Source organism: Equus quagga, chromosome 9, assembly GCF_021613505.1.
Source record: "Equus quagga isolate Etosha38 chromosome 9, UCLA_HA_Equagga_1.0, whole genome shotgun sequence".
NCBI classification, from domain to species: domain Eukaryota; kingdom Metazoa; phylum Chordata; class Mammalia; order Perissodactyla; family Equidae; genus Equus; species Equus quagga.
In genome coordinates, this window is record NC_060275.1 from 80,450,188 (window position 1) to 80,471,068 (window position 20,881).

Here is a 20,881-nt window from a genome sequence, read left to right on the forward strand (position 1 = left end):
TATAATCTTTATGACGTTAAAGATAATTTATTTTCCTTTTTAAGAAAGTTCAATATAAATATCTAATTTACTAAATGAAATTCTCTATTATAAATATCTACATAAACCAATCTTTTGGCAATGAATACAGCATTTCTAACTATGGTCTTCTTTAAATTTTGCTCCTTGAATTCACTTGTAATTATTCCTTATATATTCCCTTTGCCTTTATTTTTTCACTTAAAATTTCTCTTCAATTGAGTAATAGTTATTCTTCAGTTTCCTGAAATTCTGCTCATTAATCTGATTTGTGCTGATGTAACAATCTGAGGGAGGCCAAGTTTGTCATTAGAAGTGCAATGATGGACAGCATTTTCAGCTGTGCTATTTTCTAGTGGAATTATACAGCAAGCTATTAAGTTATCATGCAAATAAAACCAAAAAGTAAAAATATCCACACAAATATGACTTACCAGGATCATCTGTTTATCTGTGATTGCAGAGACCTTTCCACATGATTACAAACTGTTAAAACAGTTCCCTAAGGAATTTATAATGAGCAGATTGTGCTTATTAAATAACACAAAGGATTTGTGAAGAATATTTTTGATCTACACAGGCAGAAGATTCAATTTTTTTACCAAAAGTTAAAAATCATATATTCTTGTTTAGTTAAAAAAAATGCCACCCCCTAAGTATATTTCTTACATCAAAAAAAAATGCATGTATACAAACTTGAACCATACCTTCAAAGACATCTGTCATTTTGCAGATATGAGCAAATGTAGCTCCAGTTGCCCAGGTATATACTACATCCATCAAGTGAGGTTTGAATGAGCTTAGATAAGTTTCCTCATCAATTTCCAATTTGGCTTCTGCTGAAACTTTTGCAATTCTTTTAGCACATTCCTTTGAAGACAAAAGATATACTTAAAATTTCTTATTATGATCTCCTATATCACTTTTTCTTTAGGTTTTCAAGGCCAGTATTCCACAAGCTCCTTTTGTCTTCCTCAGTAATATGTCTGCAATTTGGATATCTGGCTTCTAAGTAGCCACAGTGCCTGTTCCATTGCTAAGAGATCAAACACCGAAGTTTTCCTATTACACTGAAGTAATTAACTAAGAAAAATATATCAAGGGCATGATTTTCACCCAGTTATACCTTTTCTACGAAAAACAGAACTCTTCATTAAAATTATTCAAGAGTATCATTTAATTAATCTCTAACTGTTTAATTAATAAAATAAAACAAAAACAACAAAACAGATTTAGAGAAACACGAATCCCATGGCAAAATGATGCTTCTCCACTAAAAATACTTTAAAAAATGTAAATCTTGGGGCTAGCCCAGTGGCATACTGGTGAAATTTGCATGCTCCGCTTTGGTGGCCTGGGGTTCGCGGGTTTGGATCCCAGGCACAGACCTACACACTCCTCATCAAGCCATGCTGTGGAGGAATCCCACATATAAAACAGAGGAAGACTGACAAAGATGATAGCTCAGGGACAACCTTCCTCACACACATACAAAAAAGGTAAATCTTTTCTTTTCCCCACAATGAGAAATTTAGATTCATTCTTTTCTTCTTGGTAATCTAAAAGGTCAAAAACTCCTAGGTCTAAAAAGACTTCCCCGGTTCTGGAAGTGTAAATTTGTTAGTAATATTAAGGGATGCTAAATGTTCTATTGGAGGGGCCTATTTTTATGATCCACTTTTTATTCCTCTCTTGCAATGTCTTATAGTTCTTTTTTCCCTGTCTTTCTGTCTAATGTTGAAAAGGTAGATAAAAATTAATGCATCCTAAGAAAATAAAAGACACAAATTTATGACTATAAACTACTATGGCTTTGAGGACACCCAGAGATAAATAATTTCTTAGGATAAAACAGATTTTAAAATTTGTTGTAAACTAGGATGGAAAAGTGTACAAAAAATTAAGCTAACTACATCCTACTCCATCAAGATGCGATTCTTAATACCAAGGAAAACAATGCAAGCACTGAACTGCTGGTATAGCCTATCTACATTATGCAGTGCTAAATCTGCACTCATAGCAACTCTATACAATTTATTACATTGGTGGGGGGGAATCTTTAAGTATTAAAATAAAAATCACAAATGATATTATCAATAGCATTAAATGTTAACATCAAGAGACATATTTAATCTCAGAGGAAGTTGTCTCTGTGGAATAATAAATACTATGATAAGACTGTCAAAAATGTTTATTTTATAATATTCTCTTCATAAAATATATAGTTGGAAAAAAATCTTACCTGCATTTGACGAAGTGGTCCTGCTAATTGCTCTGTTAATTTGGGCATCTCACTAGACTATAAAAGAAAAGATATAAAAAGATTAGATGTAATAATCTTAAGTTGAAAATGCAGTATATACTATCACAAAGTTTTCATGATATCCATTATCAAATTATAAGACCTTAGTCATTAGCATTTAGTTTCTAGTCAACTCTTAGTTTATTTAAACAAAATTACCACTCCTCTCATTCTAAATTATAATATTATTTCAGAAGAAAATATTACACTGCTAAATTTGCAAACTGTGCTAATCTAGCTATTTTCTGTGACCATAAATGGAACTGAGGGAGAGCAAATATTGTAAACATGCGTAGTAGTTTAGTTACATCAACATTATTATTATAAACTTTTTATCTTAGTTTGACTCTGAAACAGTTCTGGCTTCTAGGGAACTCTTAATTCATGGAAACTAAAAATCTGGGCTCAAGAATGTTAGAAATAATGCTCTCAATTTTAATGTTATTCAGATACTTCTAGCTCTCTAATCACGTATAAGATAGTTAAAAGTTTAATCTGAATTTCAGTGTTCTTAATATTGCCTTCCCAATTAGTGAAAAGTTCATCAATTTCTCAATTAGAATAATAGGAGTTTCAGGTCTATTACTAACTAGCCAAATGAACTTGGACAAGCTGCTTGAATTGTGTGTGTTGGTTTCTTACCCTGTCAAAGAGAAATAATAAGGTCAGATCCTCAAAACCTATAGCCTTATGATTAGAACAAAGACATTATTAGTGCACAATTTTTGACAAAGATAAACTTTTATCAAGATTAGTATGTGTGTGTGGGGGGGACAGGGACAGGATTTAACGTAATTATAGGCAAATTTTCAAGAAAGCAATTATGGGTTAGTTCCAATAGATCTGTCTCTGTTTTAAGCATCAGTATTTATACAGAACTTAGTTTTGATTTGCATCATGTGTGTATATATATATATATGTGTGTGTGTGTGTATTATATAATAAAATCATGACCCAGGTTCTGCATTATTCCTGTTAAAACAAAAAATCATGACGAGTGATGAAAAAGCAAAATGGCTAGAATGAACTCACTATCTCAGTTTAACAGTGAAAACAATCCAAGACTGCTAAATGTCTTTGATATTGTATCCATTCATGGTCAATAGTTACTGAGTTCTTCCTCTGCTGGGCACTATAAGTAGCGGGCACTGGTCCTGACATAAGTAAACTAAGTGTGATTTTTACCAATGCTTTCCCACCAGGTATGTGCACAGTTTGCTCCCTCATTTCTTCTTTAAGTTGCAATTCAAATTTCACTCTATCAGTGAGGTCTTTTCTAATCATCTTGTTTAAAATAGTAACCCCATCCCCCCAAGGATTTCTATCTGTCTCCTGTGCTTCACTTTTCTCCAAACCCCTCCTCACCATTTGACATAAAATGTGCGTACTTTATTTCTTTACTGTTTATCTTCATTCACTAGCATAAGTATCATGAAAGCAAAAACTTTCACTGTATCTCTAGTGCCTAGACCTGTGCATTGCATACAGTGGGTGCTTAAAAAATACTTGTAGATACTTGATATTTTTATTATAAAGATTGTATGTAACATTTAAATTACTTTTAATGATATGAAAAAATGTGGGGGCGCAGTTTTAGAAAGAACACATTTTAAAATAGAAGTTAGGGGGCTGGCTCCGTGGCTGAGTGGTTAAGTTCACTCGCTCTGCTGTGGCGGCCCAGGGTTCAGATCCTGGGTGCGGACATGGCACCACTCGTCAGGCCAAGTTGAGGCGGCGTCCCACATCCCACAACTAGAATGACGTGCAACTAAGATATACAACTGTGTACGGGGGAGAGGGTTGGGGAGATAAAGCAGAGGAAAAAAAAAAAAAGATTGGCAACAGTTGTTAGCCCAGGTGCCAATCTTTGAAAAAAAAAATTAATTAATTAATTAAATAAAATAGAAGTCAGTATATCAAGCAGACTTTATTGTATTATTTTTTTTTGCTGAGGAAGATTCACCCTGAGCTAACATTTGTTGCCAATCTTCCTCTATTTTGTCTCTGGGTTGCTGCCACAGCATGGCCTCTGATGAATGGTGTAGGTCTGTGCCTGGGCTGCTGAAGCGGAGTGTGCCAAACTTAACCACTAGGCCTCTTGGGCCGGCCCCAGACTTAATTATATTTTTAATGAGTATCTTACTATATTTACCTTTCTTTCTGGCTAGAAAACATTCTTTTAGAAGTATCAACAAAATTCCATGTGACTTTTAATACAATTTTCCATCTAACTGTTGAAAGGCACCACAAGAATTGATGACACTTCTTATAACACAGTGTAGCTTCACTGAATTTATCTTAAGCACACATAGTGATATCTTGCCCCAAGATTTAAGGGTTCTCTTTTGGCTAAGGCAACTCCATTGTAGAGGTAACCTACTTGACCTCTCAGAAGACAGAATTCTTGTAGTGCCACATTAAAAAGAAAAAGCTCAATGCAAGAAATTAGCTACAAGGCAAAGTTTGACAAAGGCAGAAGACCACCAATCCCCAAGCAATCTCTTAAACCTTAGATCTGTTCAAAGAAAATCTGATAAATATTCTTAACAATTACTTGGAAATTAATGTAATAAAATTTTGAACCTAAGAAAAAAAACAGCCAAACATAATGCATTCTCCATGTACAAACTACTTTATAGGTGCATAGTAGGCATTCTCAGGATAGCATAAATTGTTTTGGGATTACTGTCCTGTTTGTTATAATCGCCACTATACCTGTAATTCTGACCTGTAATCAGGGAGCTGAGAGAAAAGTATCTACTACATCAAGAAGTAATGTACTTGATCTGATTAATAAATAAAGAAATAGTTAACAGGTAAACAGATCAATGGCAGAACTGAAAAAACAATTTGTTCTTTCACAATTTACTTAAAAGTTAATGTGTATATAGTAAAAGGTCCTCTAAAAATTTAGACAGCAGTGTTAAAATTATTTTTAGAAGGCAAATGTCCTTATCTTACTGTTATTTTGTCCATGTTATCCACAATGAATAGTTTTAAATTTGAAATGTGAAACGTGTTTTACTTTATAAAACAAATCACACTGGTTTTTGGAATAACCAAGTGTGATTAGTATTCTTGTGGTGCTCCATCCAGCACTTCATTTTTTGATTTAAGAGCTGCTGAAAGTGAACTAACTACTCACATGAAAAAATTATTGCTAAACTGGCAATGAGAATCTTACGCCCACTATCTCAGACCTTGCCTATGAAAACTAAGACTTCAGCTGCTTCAGAGTTATTCTCCAATACTGGGAGGAGGAATATTAATTTAACTTTACTATCCCCTTTCACTTTTACTAGTTTTACCTAATCTTACTTTTTCTTTTTCTTTCTAGGACTGTCTGACTAGGCCAGAGGTTCAAACAATGCATTGGGTTATAGAACAAACTTAAAACTTGGAATCTGGTTAATGATGACTGTCCACAAATAAAATCCTATTTTACTCTCCTTTCTGATGATACACATTTAATTATTTCTCTTACTAAATTTGTGTTAAAGTTGCACTGATTTCTAATTAACATTACCCATATGTAAATATGAAGTAAATATGAAGTAATATTTTTATAATAAAAAATAGCACAATAGTATTAAAATTAAATTATAGTATGTGTGAATTAATGAATAAAATGTGCTAAATCTATCAACTCACATTCTCTTGAAACACAAAGCAGCTTAGGAGTGCCGTTGCCTGTTCTGCAGATAGGTCATTGAAAAGGCCATTAAACATCATCTCAGTTAGAAGGAGCTCATCAGCACTACACCGCCACAAAAAAAAAGAATAAGTTTCAAATGTCAGGATATAAAAATATACATATGCACTCATACATCCTTAAAATGCAGTTTTAATAAAATGTATTATTTGACCATGAAGAGTAATCATTGAGGAGTGACAAAGATTTATTTAATTAAGGAACCAACAGGTCTCTGTATTTACCAACACACAAATAATAAATGTAAAATGGGTATTTTATATAAAGATCCCATTCCAAAAACACCAAAATGCACATATTCACTGAAATAAAGAACCATGTCTTAACTCTCAATATACCGGGAAAAATAGTCATCAGCATTTATTATCTGGATACAAGGACCCTTTTAATTATTTTTCACTTTATGTTACAAATAATTTATAAAGAGATAATGAAAAACTTTATTAATAACCTTAATTAGAATGTATGCATAGCAGACACACATTTTATTCCATAGTTTCCTAGTGCTGAGAATGTATATAACCAAGATGGGCAGTGGCCTTTGAATGCAACAAAGTGCTGCTCATCAACTGTCATCCACGAATCTGGACTATATCAATCTAGTAAATACTATCCCAGATTTCAAATATACCTCTGATAGGTACTAGCTCACCATTACTTCTCTTTCTTCTTGCATTTGCCTTGTTAAAACATACTACTGACTACTTCAGAGATTTTAAATACATCTCTTTCAGGTTCCAGCTTATCGTTATTTTTGATTCCTCTTTACATCATCAAAATACAGTATTTTAAAAAACTTTGAGAAGTCATAACTTCGTTGAAGAAAGGCCATCTTCTCTGCTCCATAACTGTACAACATTTTCACTATTCAGGTTTATATTACAAAGATAGAAGACTTACATTATAAAGATTAGAACGATCAATCCAACATTTTTTTTCATCTCTTCATCACCTGTTTAACAATTCCCCTATATTTATAACTATCTTCAGTATTTGACCACTTAAGAACCGTGCAAGGAAAATTTAGTGTACAAATCATAAAAAATGAAAGACTATTGTCACAAATCCTTTTTAGCAAAATGAGATGATCCAAGTTCTTATCATAAAACATTACGTTACTAAGTCCTTCCTGTTGAACAGAAAGGAGAGTAAAATAAGTAAGAATCTTAGAATTTTCTTTTTGTTCTTAGAAATACATTATTCCCTCACTGATTCTTGAGTTTGAGAATTTACCTAGGGTCTGAGAGTTTGCTTATATGATCAATTTCACTATCATCACTGTGTCTAGAGTACTTTTTGTCTTTTTGTGTAATCATCTGATTTGAGTAATAATTGTAAAATATCTTTCTGTTATTTTTCTCTTTGCCATCATGGGTGGGTGGAAAACAAAAAATTCTGAATTCTCAATCATGTTCAATGAATGCTAAAAAAAGACTACAAAGAATGTCTCTAGAATTCTATAATCAAAGTTCCATAAAGTATCTTACACATATAAAAGGGTTTAATGGACCCATTTAGCAACTGTAAGGGTTTTACCTACTTAAAAAAAGGGCAAATATTTTTTTTTGGAAGACTTCTAAAAAAGAATAAAGTCATGAACTATCAAAATCTTTATAAACAGTTGTAACTATTCAAAAGTAAAGTCAAAAACTAAATTTGGGTTCCTAATGGTAAACTGAGAGTTAAGCCAAGCAAAGAGGACAATAATACAAATAAGGCAAGACGATTTCAAGGAACTACAGACAGTCTAATGTGGGTGGCAGACAATAAAGATAATAATCACAGGACAGCAGTTTAACTGAAGTTTATACATGCGATTATGCAAAGAAAGTTGAGGAGCCTCAAGACAGACTGGAGAAATTTAGAGCAAATTTCAGAAGACCTTGGAAAAAACATGCAGGAATTATTAGCAAGATGTAGGGTGGGAGTGAGGGAACGGTCATGCTAAGTGAAAGAAAAACTATGTGTGGGATGTGGCAACAGATAGGCTAGAGAGAAAAGGGCAAGAATACACCAAATTATGGAATTTATTCTAAAAGCAATAGGAAATCACTAAGAGACTTTTACCAAAAGAATGTCATGACAGGACTTGTGCTTTGGAAAGAATACTCTGAAAGCATGAGTATACAGGATGGGTTGTAGAGACTCAAGACAGGAGGCAATGAACAGTTAGGGGGACTGCTGCAGACTCTAAGCAAGAAATAATGCAGGATGGGCATTAGTCAGTGAGAATACTTAAAAGAGCATGGAGGTAGAAGAAACAATCAGGAAAATGTACGAAGAGAGAGAAAAGGGAGAGAACCAGTCTAGGGTGACTTCCAAGTTTCTGCCTTTAGTGGCTAGGTCTTATTCAGCAAGATAGGAAAGCAGAGGGACGGGGCCAGCCCGGTGATGCAGCGGTTAAGTTCACATGTTCCGCTTTTCCGCAGCCCAGGTTCACTGGTTCGGATCCTGGGTGCAGACATGGCACCGCTTGGAAAGCCATGCTGTGGTAGGCGTCCCACATATAAAGTAGAGGAAGATGGGCATGGATGTTAGCTCAGGGTCAGTCTTCCTCAGCAAAAAGAGGAGGATTGGCAGCAGTTAGCTCAGGACTAATCTTCTTAAAAAAAAAAAAAAAAAAAAGCAGAGGGAGAAGCAAATTTTGGGGAAAGGTAATATACTTTTTGAAATTTGTTATTGTTTTCTCTCTCTAAGGATTCTATTTTAGCATAAAATCAATACTCATTCTTCCAAGACTAAATCTAGCTGCAGACACCTAAGAGAAATTAATTTATGTATTATTAAATACTACATAATATCACAAAGAAATAATTCCAATAACATTAATTTTTGCATATGAATCATGAGCCCACTGTTGTGGTCTAGATTCAATCCTGGGTAAATTATTAACTTTATGGCCTAGGTTTTCTTTAATTACAAAGTAGCAAAACTGAACTTTAACACAGGTTGAAGGAAAACTAGAAGCCTGCGGGCCAAATCTAACTTGAGGAATGTTTATTTGGCTCACACGGTGACTAAAAAAATAATTCTAAATTAGTTTTTGAACATTTAAAAAAATCAAGGGATTTCATCTAAAATTCTGGATTTTTGGCTTTTCTAAATTAGAAAATCTGATATCACATTATTCTGTAATAACCCATTGGGGCTGACTAGTCACTGTCCCTTTGTAGTAGCCAAGAATTGTCATTTGCCGCAATCTCCTCTTAGCCCCTGTGGAGATATGATAGTTCATGACATCTGAACTAGATCATCAATAAGAACAATATGAATAAGTCTTCACCAGAAATGTCTGAAACCATATACAAGGCCTGTAATTCTCTGGCCCTGTCCATTAGGGACATGGAGAAGACATAAAAAACTGTTTCAAAAATGTCTTTTATGGACTCATTGAGAATAATGGTCATAGCTATGGACAAAGCAAGCTATACCTTCAGGCTATTGGCAACCACTTGAGACTCTGAGCCAGAATTGTCCAACAGGCTCTTCCTGAATTTCTCACCCACAGAAATCACTAGCGAGAATGAAATAACTGTTGTTGTTTTAAGTCATTTATTTTATTTTTATTTTTTTTTGAGGAAGATTAGCTCTTAGCTAACATCTGCCACCAATCCTCCTCTTTTTGCTGAGGAAGACTGGCCCCGAGCTAACATCTGTGCCCATCTTCCTCTACTTTATATGTGGGACGCCTACCACAGCATGGCTTGACAAGCAGTGTATAGGTCTGCAGCCGGGATCCGAACCAGCGAATCCTGGGCCACCAAAGTGGAATGTGCAAACGTAACTGCTGCGCCACCAGCCTGGCCCTGCTTAAATCATTTAGTTTTAAGGTCATTTGTAATAATGGCAACAGATTACCAAAACAGACAATAGCTTATATCCAATTTTAAGCTGTGGACTATAATATGCTGTACTGTAATACCTTATTGTTAGCCCAAAACTTTCATAAAATATGTTACACATATAAAAGGATAATGGCTATTAGACTACATTTCAAGATGGAAAAATGTTCATAATTGTAAAAGAATAAAAAGTATACAAAATTGTATATAAACCAAGATTTCAATTGTATAAAGATTCTACAATGCATTAGAATAAAAAAAAAGGAAGTACATCAAAATGCTAAGGGTGTCTGGGTTAGTTCTGGGATCCAAGAGACTTTTTTTAATCTCCTTTTCTAACTTCATGGTCAAAACCTGCAGTTAATATGTATTAACTATATATAATATAATATATTGTATAAACTTCATATTTTTAAGACAGCTCTTTTCCAAAAGATTAATAGTCCTCATTTAAAAAACAGTATCCCATTTAAAAATCAGTTTTCTAGAACAACCAGGTTTTACCTGCTTATCTCACAAGCCACTCGTCCTTTCATCTCTATGACATCAGAAGAAGTAGCAAATCCCAACCTCCTTAAAACACGTTTGCGACATTTGAGCTCATCCATTTGTAGGACAGTTCTTGCTTTCTTTAGTTCTCGCTTTGCAGATTTAATATCCATTGCAATCTAAGACACATAAGAACATAAAGGAAGTTCAGTAATAAAGTGAAAAAGTAAAATGGGATTTACTCATGAAATGAAACCAAAAATATTCTATAAGGACATCCTACATCATCTCTGTTTTAGCTTCTCTTTTACTAAAGCTTTAATGGGGTGGAGAGGGAGGGGGCGCATAGGAGCTTCTCAGATACTTTCCCAGGATATTATACAGGAGGAATGATGTATCTGAAGTTCCTAAATACTAGTATCTGACATTCTTAAAAAGTGGCAAAAATGTTAAATACGTGGAAAATATAAAATGTCCATTTGAAAAATTTGAGCAGAGCAGGGAGATTTAGAAGTTGCTAAAAACTTAAGAAGTTGAGGAATACAGCAGGGCTCTTGCTTCAGTGAGAAGGGGTAAGGGGGACGGTCTAGGAGGAGGGGAGAGTTGGATAGCCAGGAGCTGGATCAGGTAACCAGCAGGAGGTAGAAAGTCAGTGGTGAACTAGGATAGGCTGTCTCAAGACAGGATTCATTTGACAATTAATCAAGCTCCTAAGTAGCAATCCCATCAGCTGTAGCTTTTCATCCTTAGGGAATTAGGGAGTAACTGAGAGAAGAGGAAAAGAAAGATGAAGGTATATAATCTTATCTCTTGACTACTTATATTTTCCCCATGATACCCTGAAAAAGCTTCCTTCTCTTGGTGTCAAATTACATCACAAATCTGCCTAAGGTGGAAATGGCTTTAGCAAAGACAATAGGTCTTTATTCTATAGACAGAGATGAGAGCTTAAAAGAAAACTGTACTGAGGTCATCCCAAAGAGTGGATGAGTTTTAAAATTCTGTTAATCAGTAAATATCACATACTTTTCAACTGTGATGAGTATGATAGTACAAGAGCAAGAAAACACTGGGATCCTGAAGTGGAAGTTTGAAGTTCAGAAAAACACTGATGGAAAGAAAAGTTTAGGGATTGAGAAGCTGAAATTCAAAGACTGGAATTTTGCAGATAATTTATTACACTTCAATTTAGGAGTAGAAATGATAAAGGCAATGATGGTGCTGAGTAATTCATATTTATTGACAGCTAAGTACTCTATTTCTAGTGCTTTACATTATTTCATTTGATTCTTATAGCAATAGTATAAGGTAGGTAACTAATATTAAATCTGCATTTTACTGATGAGAAAACTGATGCGTTGAGAGATTACTAAGTAAACTGGTTAAGATCACAGAGCTAGTGAGTCATAAACATGGGGTTCAAACCCTGTCTATCAGACTCTAGAATCCAAGCTCTTAATGACTATTTAGATTGCTATGGACAGACGTGTTGTCATAATGCTAGCAATGCTTTCTATGCAACTCTATGCTACCTAGTGTGACTTATCAGGCCTATAAGAAAAAAAAAAACTGTTTTCTAAAGTTTCTTTGAGGATGTCCATGTGAGCAGAGCAGAAGACTGTGCTAAGTACTCAGAGGCATATAAACCTTACTAGTTAGTAGAAGAGAGCCCACCATTTAAGATATATTTCTCAATATATACATATTTTTTTTTTGGTGAGGGAGATTGGCCCTGAGTGAACATCCATGCCAATCTTCCTGTATTTTATGGGACGCCACCACAGCATGGCTTGATAAGCGGTGCTAGGTCTGCACCTGGGATTCAAACTTGTGAACCCCAGGCTCCTGAAGTGGAGCGTATGAACCTAACCACTACAGCACCAGCCCCTTCTCAATAATTTTTTTATTTTTAAGGATTGGTACCTGAGCTAACAACTCTTGCCAATCTTCTTTTTCTCCCCAACCCTCCCTAGTACATAGTTATATATTTTTTAGTTGTAGGTCCTTCTAGTTGTGGCATGTGGGACACCACCTCAGCATGGCCTGATGAGCAGTGCCATGTCCATGCCCAGAATCTGAACTGGTGAAACCCTGGGCTACTGGAGCACAGAGCGTGAACTTAACCACTTGGCCATGGGGCTGACACCTCAATAATTTTTATACTGATTACATGTTGAAATGTGTTTTGGACATATTAAGTTAAATAAAAATATTATTAAAGTTAATTTCACCTGTTTCTTTTCACTTTTTAAAAAGGTGGATGCTAAACAACTTAAATTTACATTTGTGGCTTGCGCTATATTTCTATTGGATGATGCTGTTCTAGATCTTTTTCTACACATTTTAAAAGAACATAGATAACCATGTCTGTAAATACATGGATACATAGGTATAGGAGCTTTTCTCCCATAGAAGTGAAATCAGCTTGCTTTTCCACTGAATACATCAAGACCTCTTTTCCAAAAAGAACACAGAAATTTACCTCACTCTTTTTAATGACCATGTTGATTTCCATTGTGTCAATATGCATAATTCATACATCTAATTCTCTACTGGTGAACACTGAGGTTGTTTGTATTCATTTACTTTTTCAAACAATGCTACAAGAACATCTCTGCATTGCCTCATTTTGTAGTCTCCATTCTAGACGTGGGAAAGCTGGGTCCAAGAGTGTTAAGTGGGTCGAGACAGAACAGATAAGCTTAAAATGCTGACAGCTGAGGAGTCAGATTTTGAAGGCAGGGCTAAGGGATGTGAAATTTATTTTGCAATCACTAGGTGGCCATAAAAAGATTTGTTTTTTCCCTAAGTTATTAACTCTTTGTAGTTTTCTTTCATTAAAAAATGCAGTACAAGCACATTACAGACAACTGGGGGTGGGGAACCACTATAATCTCACTGCCCAAACACAATCACTTAAGGTTTTGATTCATAAAAGGGTGAATGTTATGCTACATGAATTATCTTTCAGTCTTTTCTTGTGTATGTTTTTATTTTTGCTAAATTGAAATCATAGTTCACATAAATTTTAGATCCTACATTTTTTCATCTAACACTCCTGCATAAGCGTTTTTCCATATATTGCACAGTCTTCATAACAAGTTTACTTAGTCAGTCTCTCAGTCAGACATTAGAGCCTTTTTAGCTATATATGAGTTGCTCAAATAATGCCTCTCTCTCTGGCTTCAAACCACCTTCTCCATGGATGTTTTCCAGTCACCATTCAAACAAGCTCAAGTCTCTCTGTTTTCGTGTTGTGGAACTGTTAAGCTTGACTCTCTGGTGGCCATGTAGGGACTAACTGGAAGCAGAGAGGGAGCCGCTGCAGTGGTCCTAGTGAGAGATGAGCAGGCCAGGATCACAACTGAGTATACGCGTGAAAGTTATTAAAGCTTTTAGTATCTCAGGTTCCTCATCCTGAGAAGTACCTTCATGGTGGGCCTGAGCATAGTGTACTAGATGTTCATTGAGAATACAGCTGTTGTGCCCCACATGGCACAGGGCCACACTATGTTAGTTCACAGAAAGCTAGAAACGGGCAGTATTGTAAAACTGTGAACTAAACACATTAATCTATTAAGCCAAGAAGTTTCTATTCACATATTTATTAAATAAATACTAGATATCTACTTTATAAAGATAGATCATTATGGGAGACATGTGACAGTAAAAATAAGCTAAAATCAAACACCTGACTCTAAGGAGCTTAAAATCTAGTTCATGAAACAGGAAGACAAACATGATGAAAGTGGCATGCGATAAAAGTTGAAAAAGCATAACAGCAAGGAGTTATAAAACTTCAAGGAAGAAGTGACATTTGTGTAATACAAAAGACTCTAGCTGAAGAGAAGTGGATAGTGGAAAGAAATGTGTTCACTTCAAAAACCTTTTTCTAAATTCATTATTCAGAATGGCTATAAGAGTGATTTTATTGGTTAGAGATTACAGCTAATTACCCTAAAAAGCTGACTGTTACAACTTTATACCATCAGAATGGCTATAATTAAAAACTCAGACAATAACAAGTGTAGGTGAGAAAATGCTAGTAAGAGTGTAAAGTGGTGCAGCCACTTTGGAAACACAGAATTACTATATGACCCCCCAATTCTACCCATGTGAAATGAAAACATATGTCCACACAAAAATTTGTATGCAAATGTTCACAGCAGCATTATTCTTCATAGCCAAAAAGTAGAAAGACCCCAAATGTGCATCAACTGATGAATGGTTAAAAAAAAATGTGGTATATATAAATGGAATATTTTTCTGCCATAAAAAGGAATAAAGTACTAATTCATCCTACGATATAGATGAACCTTGAAGACATTATACTAAGTGGAAGAAGGCAGACACAAAAGGCTACATACTGTATGTTATTTAAATGAAATCTCCAGAGCAGGCAAATCCAGAGGCAGAAAGTAGATACATAGTTGCCAGGGGCTGGAGGGTGAAGCATATTGGGAGTGACTGCTAACTGGTATGAGGTTTCTTTTGGGGGTGATAAAAATGTTCTGGAATTCGATGGTGGTTATGGCTGCAGATATCTGTGAATATTAAAAACTACTGAATGGTATGCTCTAAAAGGGTGAATGCTATGCTATGTGAGTTGTATCTCAATAAAAAAGTAAAAAACTGGGAAAAAAAAGGAATATATCAAATCCTACAGTAAAATGATCTTCATCTTGTCTTGCTGGTAAGAGTAGATAGCTTAAAACACAGCTAGACATTTCTTAATACGAAAAGAAAATGAAAAACATATATTCATTTATTTAGTGAAATATATAGAATTCTACAATAAAAAGTAAGTTTCTGCCATACCTGTGCTTTTTTTTCACAAAGTGTATACACAGTTTCCAAATTGGGATCATTGTGAAGTGGATGAGAATACATTCGATGCTCAAAAGCCTCTACTTTCTGGATGACTTTTTTCAGCCCTTGATCTTGAATGCCCATATCATCAATAGGATCTAATAAGGGAACACCATCAGGAAAACGTTTCTGAACTTCCTGAAACAAAAGATTTAAAATTCATTTTTCATCTTATAGACAAAATTAGTTAAGACTAAACTAAATCAGCCTTTCTTCTAGGGGGCCAGCCCCATGGCCGAGTGGTTAAGTCTGTGCTCTCTGCTTTGGTGACCCAGGGTTTTGCTGGTTCAGATCCTGGGTGGGGACCTAGTACCACTCATCAAGCCATGCTGAGGTGGCATCCCACACAGCAGACCCAGAAGGACCTACAACTAGAATATACAACTATGTACCGGGGGCTTTAGAGAGAATAAGAAGAAAAAAAAGATTGGCAACAGATGTCAGCTCAGGTGCCAAACTTTAAGGAAAAAAAAGTTTCCTGTTTTTTTTCTATGCACATAGATGTAAAAATAAAAAGGACGCCACATACATAATTTCGTCTTTCCTACTTAAAATGGAGTGCATTTTCCCATTGCATTTGTTTTTGAAAACTCCTTTTGAATCATTGTACTATGATTTACTGATATAGAGAGATAATTTACTAATAATTCTAGTACTTAGAGTTCAATAGTCCGGGATGTGGCACAACTTATTGATAAACCCATTACTGTATATTTAGATTGTAACTTCTTCTCATCATTAATAATCCTGTATCAAACATCTCTTAAGTGTAAATTGTTTTCAATTTTCTGATTCTTTCCTTGGGGCTGATTCCTAGGGAGGGCACTACTGAATTAAAAGATACAAACTTTTTAAAGAGTCCAGATCCCTGTCACTGAACTTTTTTTTACATTTAACTGTTAAGTACAGTGAGGGATAGCTCACTGGAGGCTGCTATCCCTGTGGGAGACTTCCAGGGTCTTAGATAGGCCTTAAAGGCAAGATAGGATTTGGCTAGTTAGGAATTTTTTAAAAAAAGGTTATCCACATAAAAATTTTGTAAAACTGCCCAAGAGATGTATTCATTTCAGGAAACCCACCCACGGACCACAATTAAAAATTCCTACCCTACAATGAAAGCATCCTGCTTATGTATGCTTGTTTTCTCAGATTCCAGCCTTCACTGAATTGTAAATGCTATTCAAATGCTTACTGACTAAATAACAAAGTCTCTCTTTTTTTTTTCCTGCTGGGAAATAAAATTTCCTAGAAAGTCATAATTTTTCCTATTGAAAATAAAACTAGGGGCTGGCCCCGCGGCTGTGTTTAAGTTCGCGTGCTCCTCTTCAGTGGCCCAGGGTTTCAATGGTTCGGATGCTGGGCACAGACATGGCACCGCTCATCAGGCCATGTTGAGGTGGCATCCCGCATGCCACTACTGGAAGGACCCACAACTAAAAAAAAATATACAACTATATGCTGGGGGGATTTGGGGAGAAAAAGCAAAAAAAAAAAAAAAAAGGAAGAAGATTGGCAAGAGTTGTTAGCTCAGGTGCCAATCTTTAAGAAAAAAAAGGAAAACTATTTCATCCATTTATTAACTATAATAAAAAATGGTTAAAAGTCCTGGCACATGATTTTATGCACAAAATTTTCCAAAGCCTATAGTTATCTTCACTCAACAAATAGGTGAACATATTTAGCATATAATAGTGGCCACGTTTTCCTTTGTGAACCCTCCTTTAGTAACCCACTTTGTTGGTAGATTGAGAGAGAGAACAATCTACAGGTAGATCTGAGGTCACTATTTTTATTAAAAAGAACTGCTACTATTGGTAGTACTTATAGTTTTTCTGAAAGAAAGCAATGTATTTAAATGCATTTCAGTTGCCTCATTATAAATCCTATTTATATTTACATAAAATTTATATTCAATTTATAAAATTAACGTGTATACCTGTATTGATTTTAAAACACTCTGTCTATTGTCCATTGGTCGAAGGTCTTTAGGAATGTAAAGCCTAACACTGCTGATAGCAGACAGGAGATGCACCAAAACTGGAACAACCTATCAACAAAAAGTTATATATACATTACAATTAAAATTGCACACTTTCAAATTCTGCCATTTCCTAAATTTAGCTTGAATCCTTAAAAGGAACCTATATTAAAAACATGTGACAGTAGATAATAATCATTGTGGAAACTTACATCTTAGTAGGGACTATATTTAAAAACTAATTCAAACCCCTTAATAACAGGCAAATAAAAAATAAGTGATTCCCTCAATACAGAATCCATACTTTATTCACTTTTGTGTCCTCAGTATTTGGCACTTGTTGAATACCTAAAAGTACTATAGCACTACAGAGGAAAGAAAGACTCCTATTTGGGTTTAGACAGCCAAGTACAGTTCATGTAAGCTATGGATGGGCCAGAATGAAGAGATGGAAAAAAGATTTCAAGCAGAGAAAACAGTATATACTCTATTAGACAATCTTCAAGATCACCCATCTTCAAACTTTCTTCCATCCTTTCTCCTGACAAGAATACTCTTCCCTCATCATCAAATATGCTATTTTGCTTTCTTTAAATTCAGAGGGCCTCTATAAACTGAAGAGAGGTTAACATTTTCTCAGGTCCAAATTCACGAGTATACTGCTCTCCTATGACCACCTTTACTCTGATCACCACTGAAAAAACAACTGTCATTCGCTTGCTGCTAACAAACATATTCATAGTGCTTTACTGAACAAAATGGCACAGTGGTTAAGCATGGGTGCCAAAGTCAAGACTGCCTGGGTTCAATTTAGTCTTCAGCTAGTTGTGTGACCATAAGCAAGTCACCTAGCACTTTTAAGCTTCAATTTCCCCATTTTAAAAATGGGGATAAAATTATAGCTATCTCATTAAACTGTTGTGAGAATTAAATGAGACAATGCATGTAAAATACTTTAAAATAGTGCCTAACCACCTTTTAAAAATACTATTTAGTGTAATAAATATTTGTCAACAAATCTTCATATACCAGTGTTAAAATAGCAGAAATCATACTGAAATACCAAAGAGAAAAGGTAGATAATTAAGTGTTAATAAGTGAGACAGATGGAGACTGAAAAAATGGAGAACAATGCACTGTTTAAAGTGGACAAGTACAACTTTCTATTTGAAAACTGAAAAAAATAATGCAATAAACTGTCCACTGTATTCTCTCAATTAGATTTTCCCGACTGTTAATAGTTTGCCATATGTGCCTTTATCCCTCTCTAGATAAGTTTTTGAGGGGTTCTTTGGGGGTGTTTTTTCTTTCTTTCTGTCGTTCTTTTTCTTCCTCTTCTTTTAACCATTTGAAATTAATTTGCAGACAACAGGTTACTTCACCTCACCAGCAAACACTTCAGCAGGTATCTTTTAAGATCAAGCACATTCTCCTGCATAGTCACAATATTATGAGCTCATAAAAATTTAACAATAGAATATCATTTAACATACAGTGCATATTAAAATTTCCTCAACTGACTCAATAATGTCCTTTATAGATCACTATTTCTACTGCCGCGACTATAGTTATGTGCTGCACTAGGACGTTTTGGTCAATGACAGACCACATATACAACGGTGGTCCCATAGAATAGGATCACATAACCTGGGTGTGTAGTAGGTTATACCATCTAGGTTTGTAAAAGTACCACAGGGGAGGAAGAAATTTTCCTCTATCCTTCTAGGTTCTTCTGGCTAGTCAAAGAATTCAACTGACATGAGACAGATTAACAGGAGAAAAACAAACAAAAGTTTAATAACATGTATACCTGGGAGAAACCCAGGAAAGCAAGTAACTCGTCAAAATGGCCAAAGCCCTCACCTTAAATACCATCCTTAGCTAAAGATGAAAGAAGACATTGGGGGTGGGGAGAGTCAGAGACTTCAAAGGGAAGGAAGTCAATTCAAAGGTAGTTGAAAAGGAGCACAGTTTGAAAAACATGTGTTTGGGCACACAGAAACAGAACAACACAAGGGGAGCCCAACAAACAGGCTTTTCTAGGTTCCTCTCTGTCTAGACTAGTTTATGTTATGCTAAGGTGGCAGCTCACTTCCTGAGACAGGTTTGTATATCTGAATTCTTTTAGGCAGTTCATGGGGACGTAACAAGAAAAACTCAGCCTTTTGTTTCTTAAAAATAATCAACCTCAAATAGTCCTTACGTAAAAGAGACTCATTTTGGGATGGCAAATTTTGTTCCCCTTCAGTACATGCTATGATGTTCGCACAACAACAAAATTGCCTAATGACATTTATCAGAACATATCCCCGTCATTAAGCTACGCATGATGACTGTGCTACTTTTGGATCCTGTATCCAACCAAGGACCATTTATTGCATTTAACTGTCAAGTCTCTTTAGTCTTCTTTAATCTAGAATACTACTCACCTTTTTTGTTCTTTTATGATACTGACATTTTCATATAATTTCAAATTTACAGAAAAGTTACAAGAATAGGATAAAGAGCTCTCATATAACTTTATTCAGATTCACCAATTATTTACATTTTGTCCCATTTACTTTATCATTCTCTCTCTCTCTCTCTACACACACACACATACACACTCACATGTCCACAGTATAAGTATTAAAAGGGGGAAATTTAACGATGATATAATGACATTATCTAATCTGCAGTCCATATTTAAATTTCATCGACTTTCCCAATAATGCCTTTTATACCATCTTCCTTTGTCCCCCACCACTTCACAGATCCAAACCAGGATCATACATTGAATTTAGCTGTAATATTTCTTTATTCTCCTTTAATCTGAAACAGTTCCTCAGTTTTTCTGTGACTCTCAAGACAGTGACATTTTTTAATACTATAGGCTATTCTGTAGAATGACCCACAATTTGGGTTTGTCTAATCATGAAGAATCATCATATTCAGGTTATGCATTTTTGGCAGAAGTGATTTTTTTCCCCCTTCTCAGTCCATTGGTCAACATCACTGGTAACAGTACTTTTGATCCCTTAATTAAAGTGGTATCTGCTAGCATTCTCTACTGTAAAGTTACTACTTCCCCCTTTCAATTAGTAACAAATTTGTGGGGAGATTCTTTAGAGAATTTGTTTTTTTTTTTTTATTGGCACCTGGGCTAACAACTGTTGCCTATCTTTTTTTTTTCCTGCTTTATCTCCCCAAACCCCCCTGTACACAGTTGTATATCTTAGTTGCAGGTCCTTCTAGTTGTGGGATGTGGGACGCCGCCTCAACGTGGCCTGATGAGCGGTGCCATGTCCGCGCCCAGGATCCGAACCCTGGGCCACCGCAGCGGAGTGCGTGAACTTAACCACTCGGCCACGGAGCCGGCCCCGAGAATTTGTAAATATCCTATTCCCCATTAAACTTTCAACTCACGAGTTTTAGCATTCACAGATTATTCTTGCCTGAGTCAATTAGTATTTGAGGTAGTTGCCTAATGGTGACTTTCCTAATATCACTATTCCTTTCACATTTTATCTATCTATCCTTCTATCTATCTATCTACCTACTATCTCAGTCTGGACTGGTAGATTCTTATTTCATTTACACTTTATTATTATCCTTTACTATCATTATTTTTATTCTCAAACCGTCAAATTCATTTTTAAAGAAGACATTATGTGGGCTGAAGTGGCTTTTGA

At 35.3% G+C, this 20,881-nt stretch overlaps 1 protein-coding gene across 1 annotated transcript in view; it reads right to left on the bottom strand.

The window, feature by feature from the left end:
- The window catches only part of MTREX (Mtr4 exosome RNA helicase), a 116,520-nt gene that overhangs the window by 12,669 nt on the left and 82,970 nt on the right, over positions 1-20,881 (bottom strand). The window contains exons 20-25 of the mRNA XM_046671058.1: positions 17,169-17,279; positions 15,182-15,370; positions 10,379-10,542; positions 5,972-6,077; positions 2,261-2,317; positions 726-888 (exon numbers count right to left, since the gene is read on the bottom strand). Of these exons, the coding sequence (XP_046527014.1) occupies positions 726-888; positions 2,261-2,317; positions 5,972-6,077; positions 10,379-10,542; positions 15,182-15,370; positions 17,169-17,279 (790 nt within the window). The remainder of the gene's footprint in view (positions 1-725; positions 889-2,260; positions 2,318-5,971; positions 6,078-10,378; positions 10,543-15,181; positions 15,371-17,168; positions 17,280-20,881) is intronic.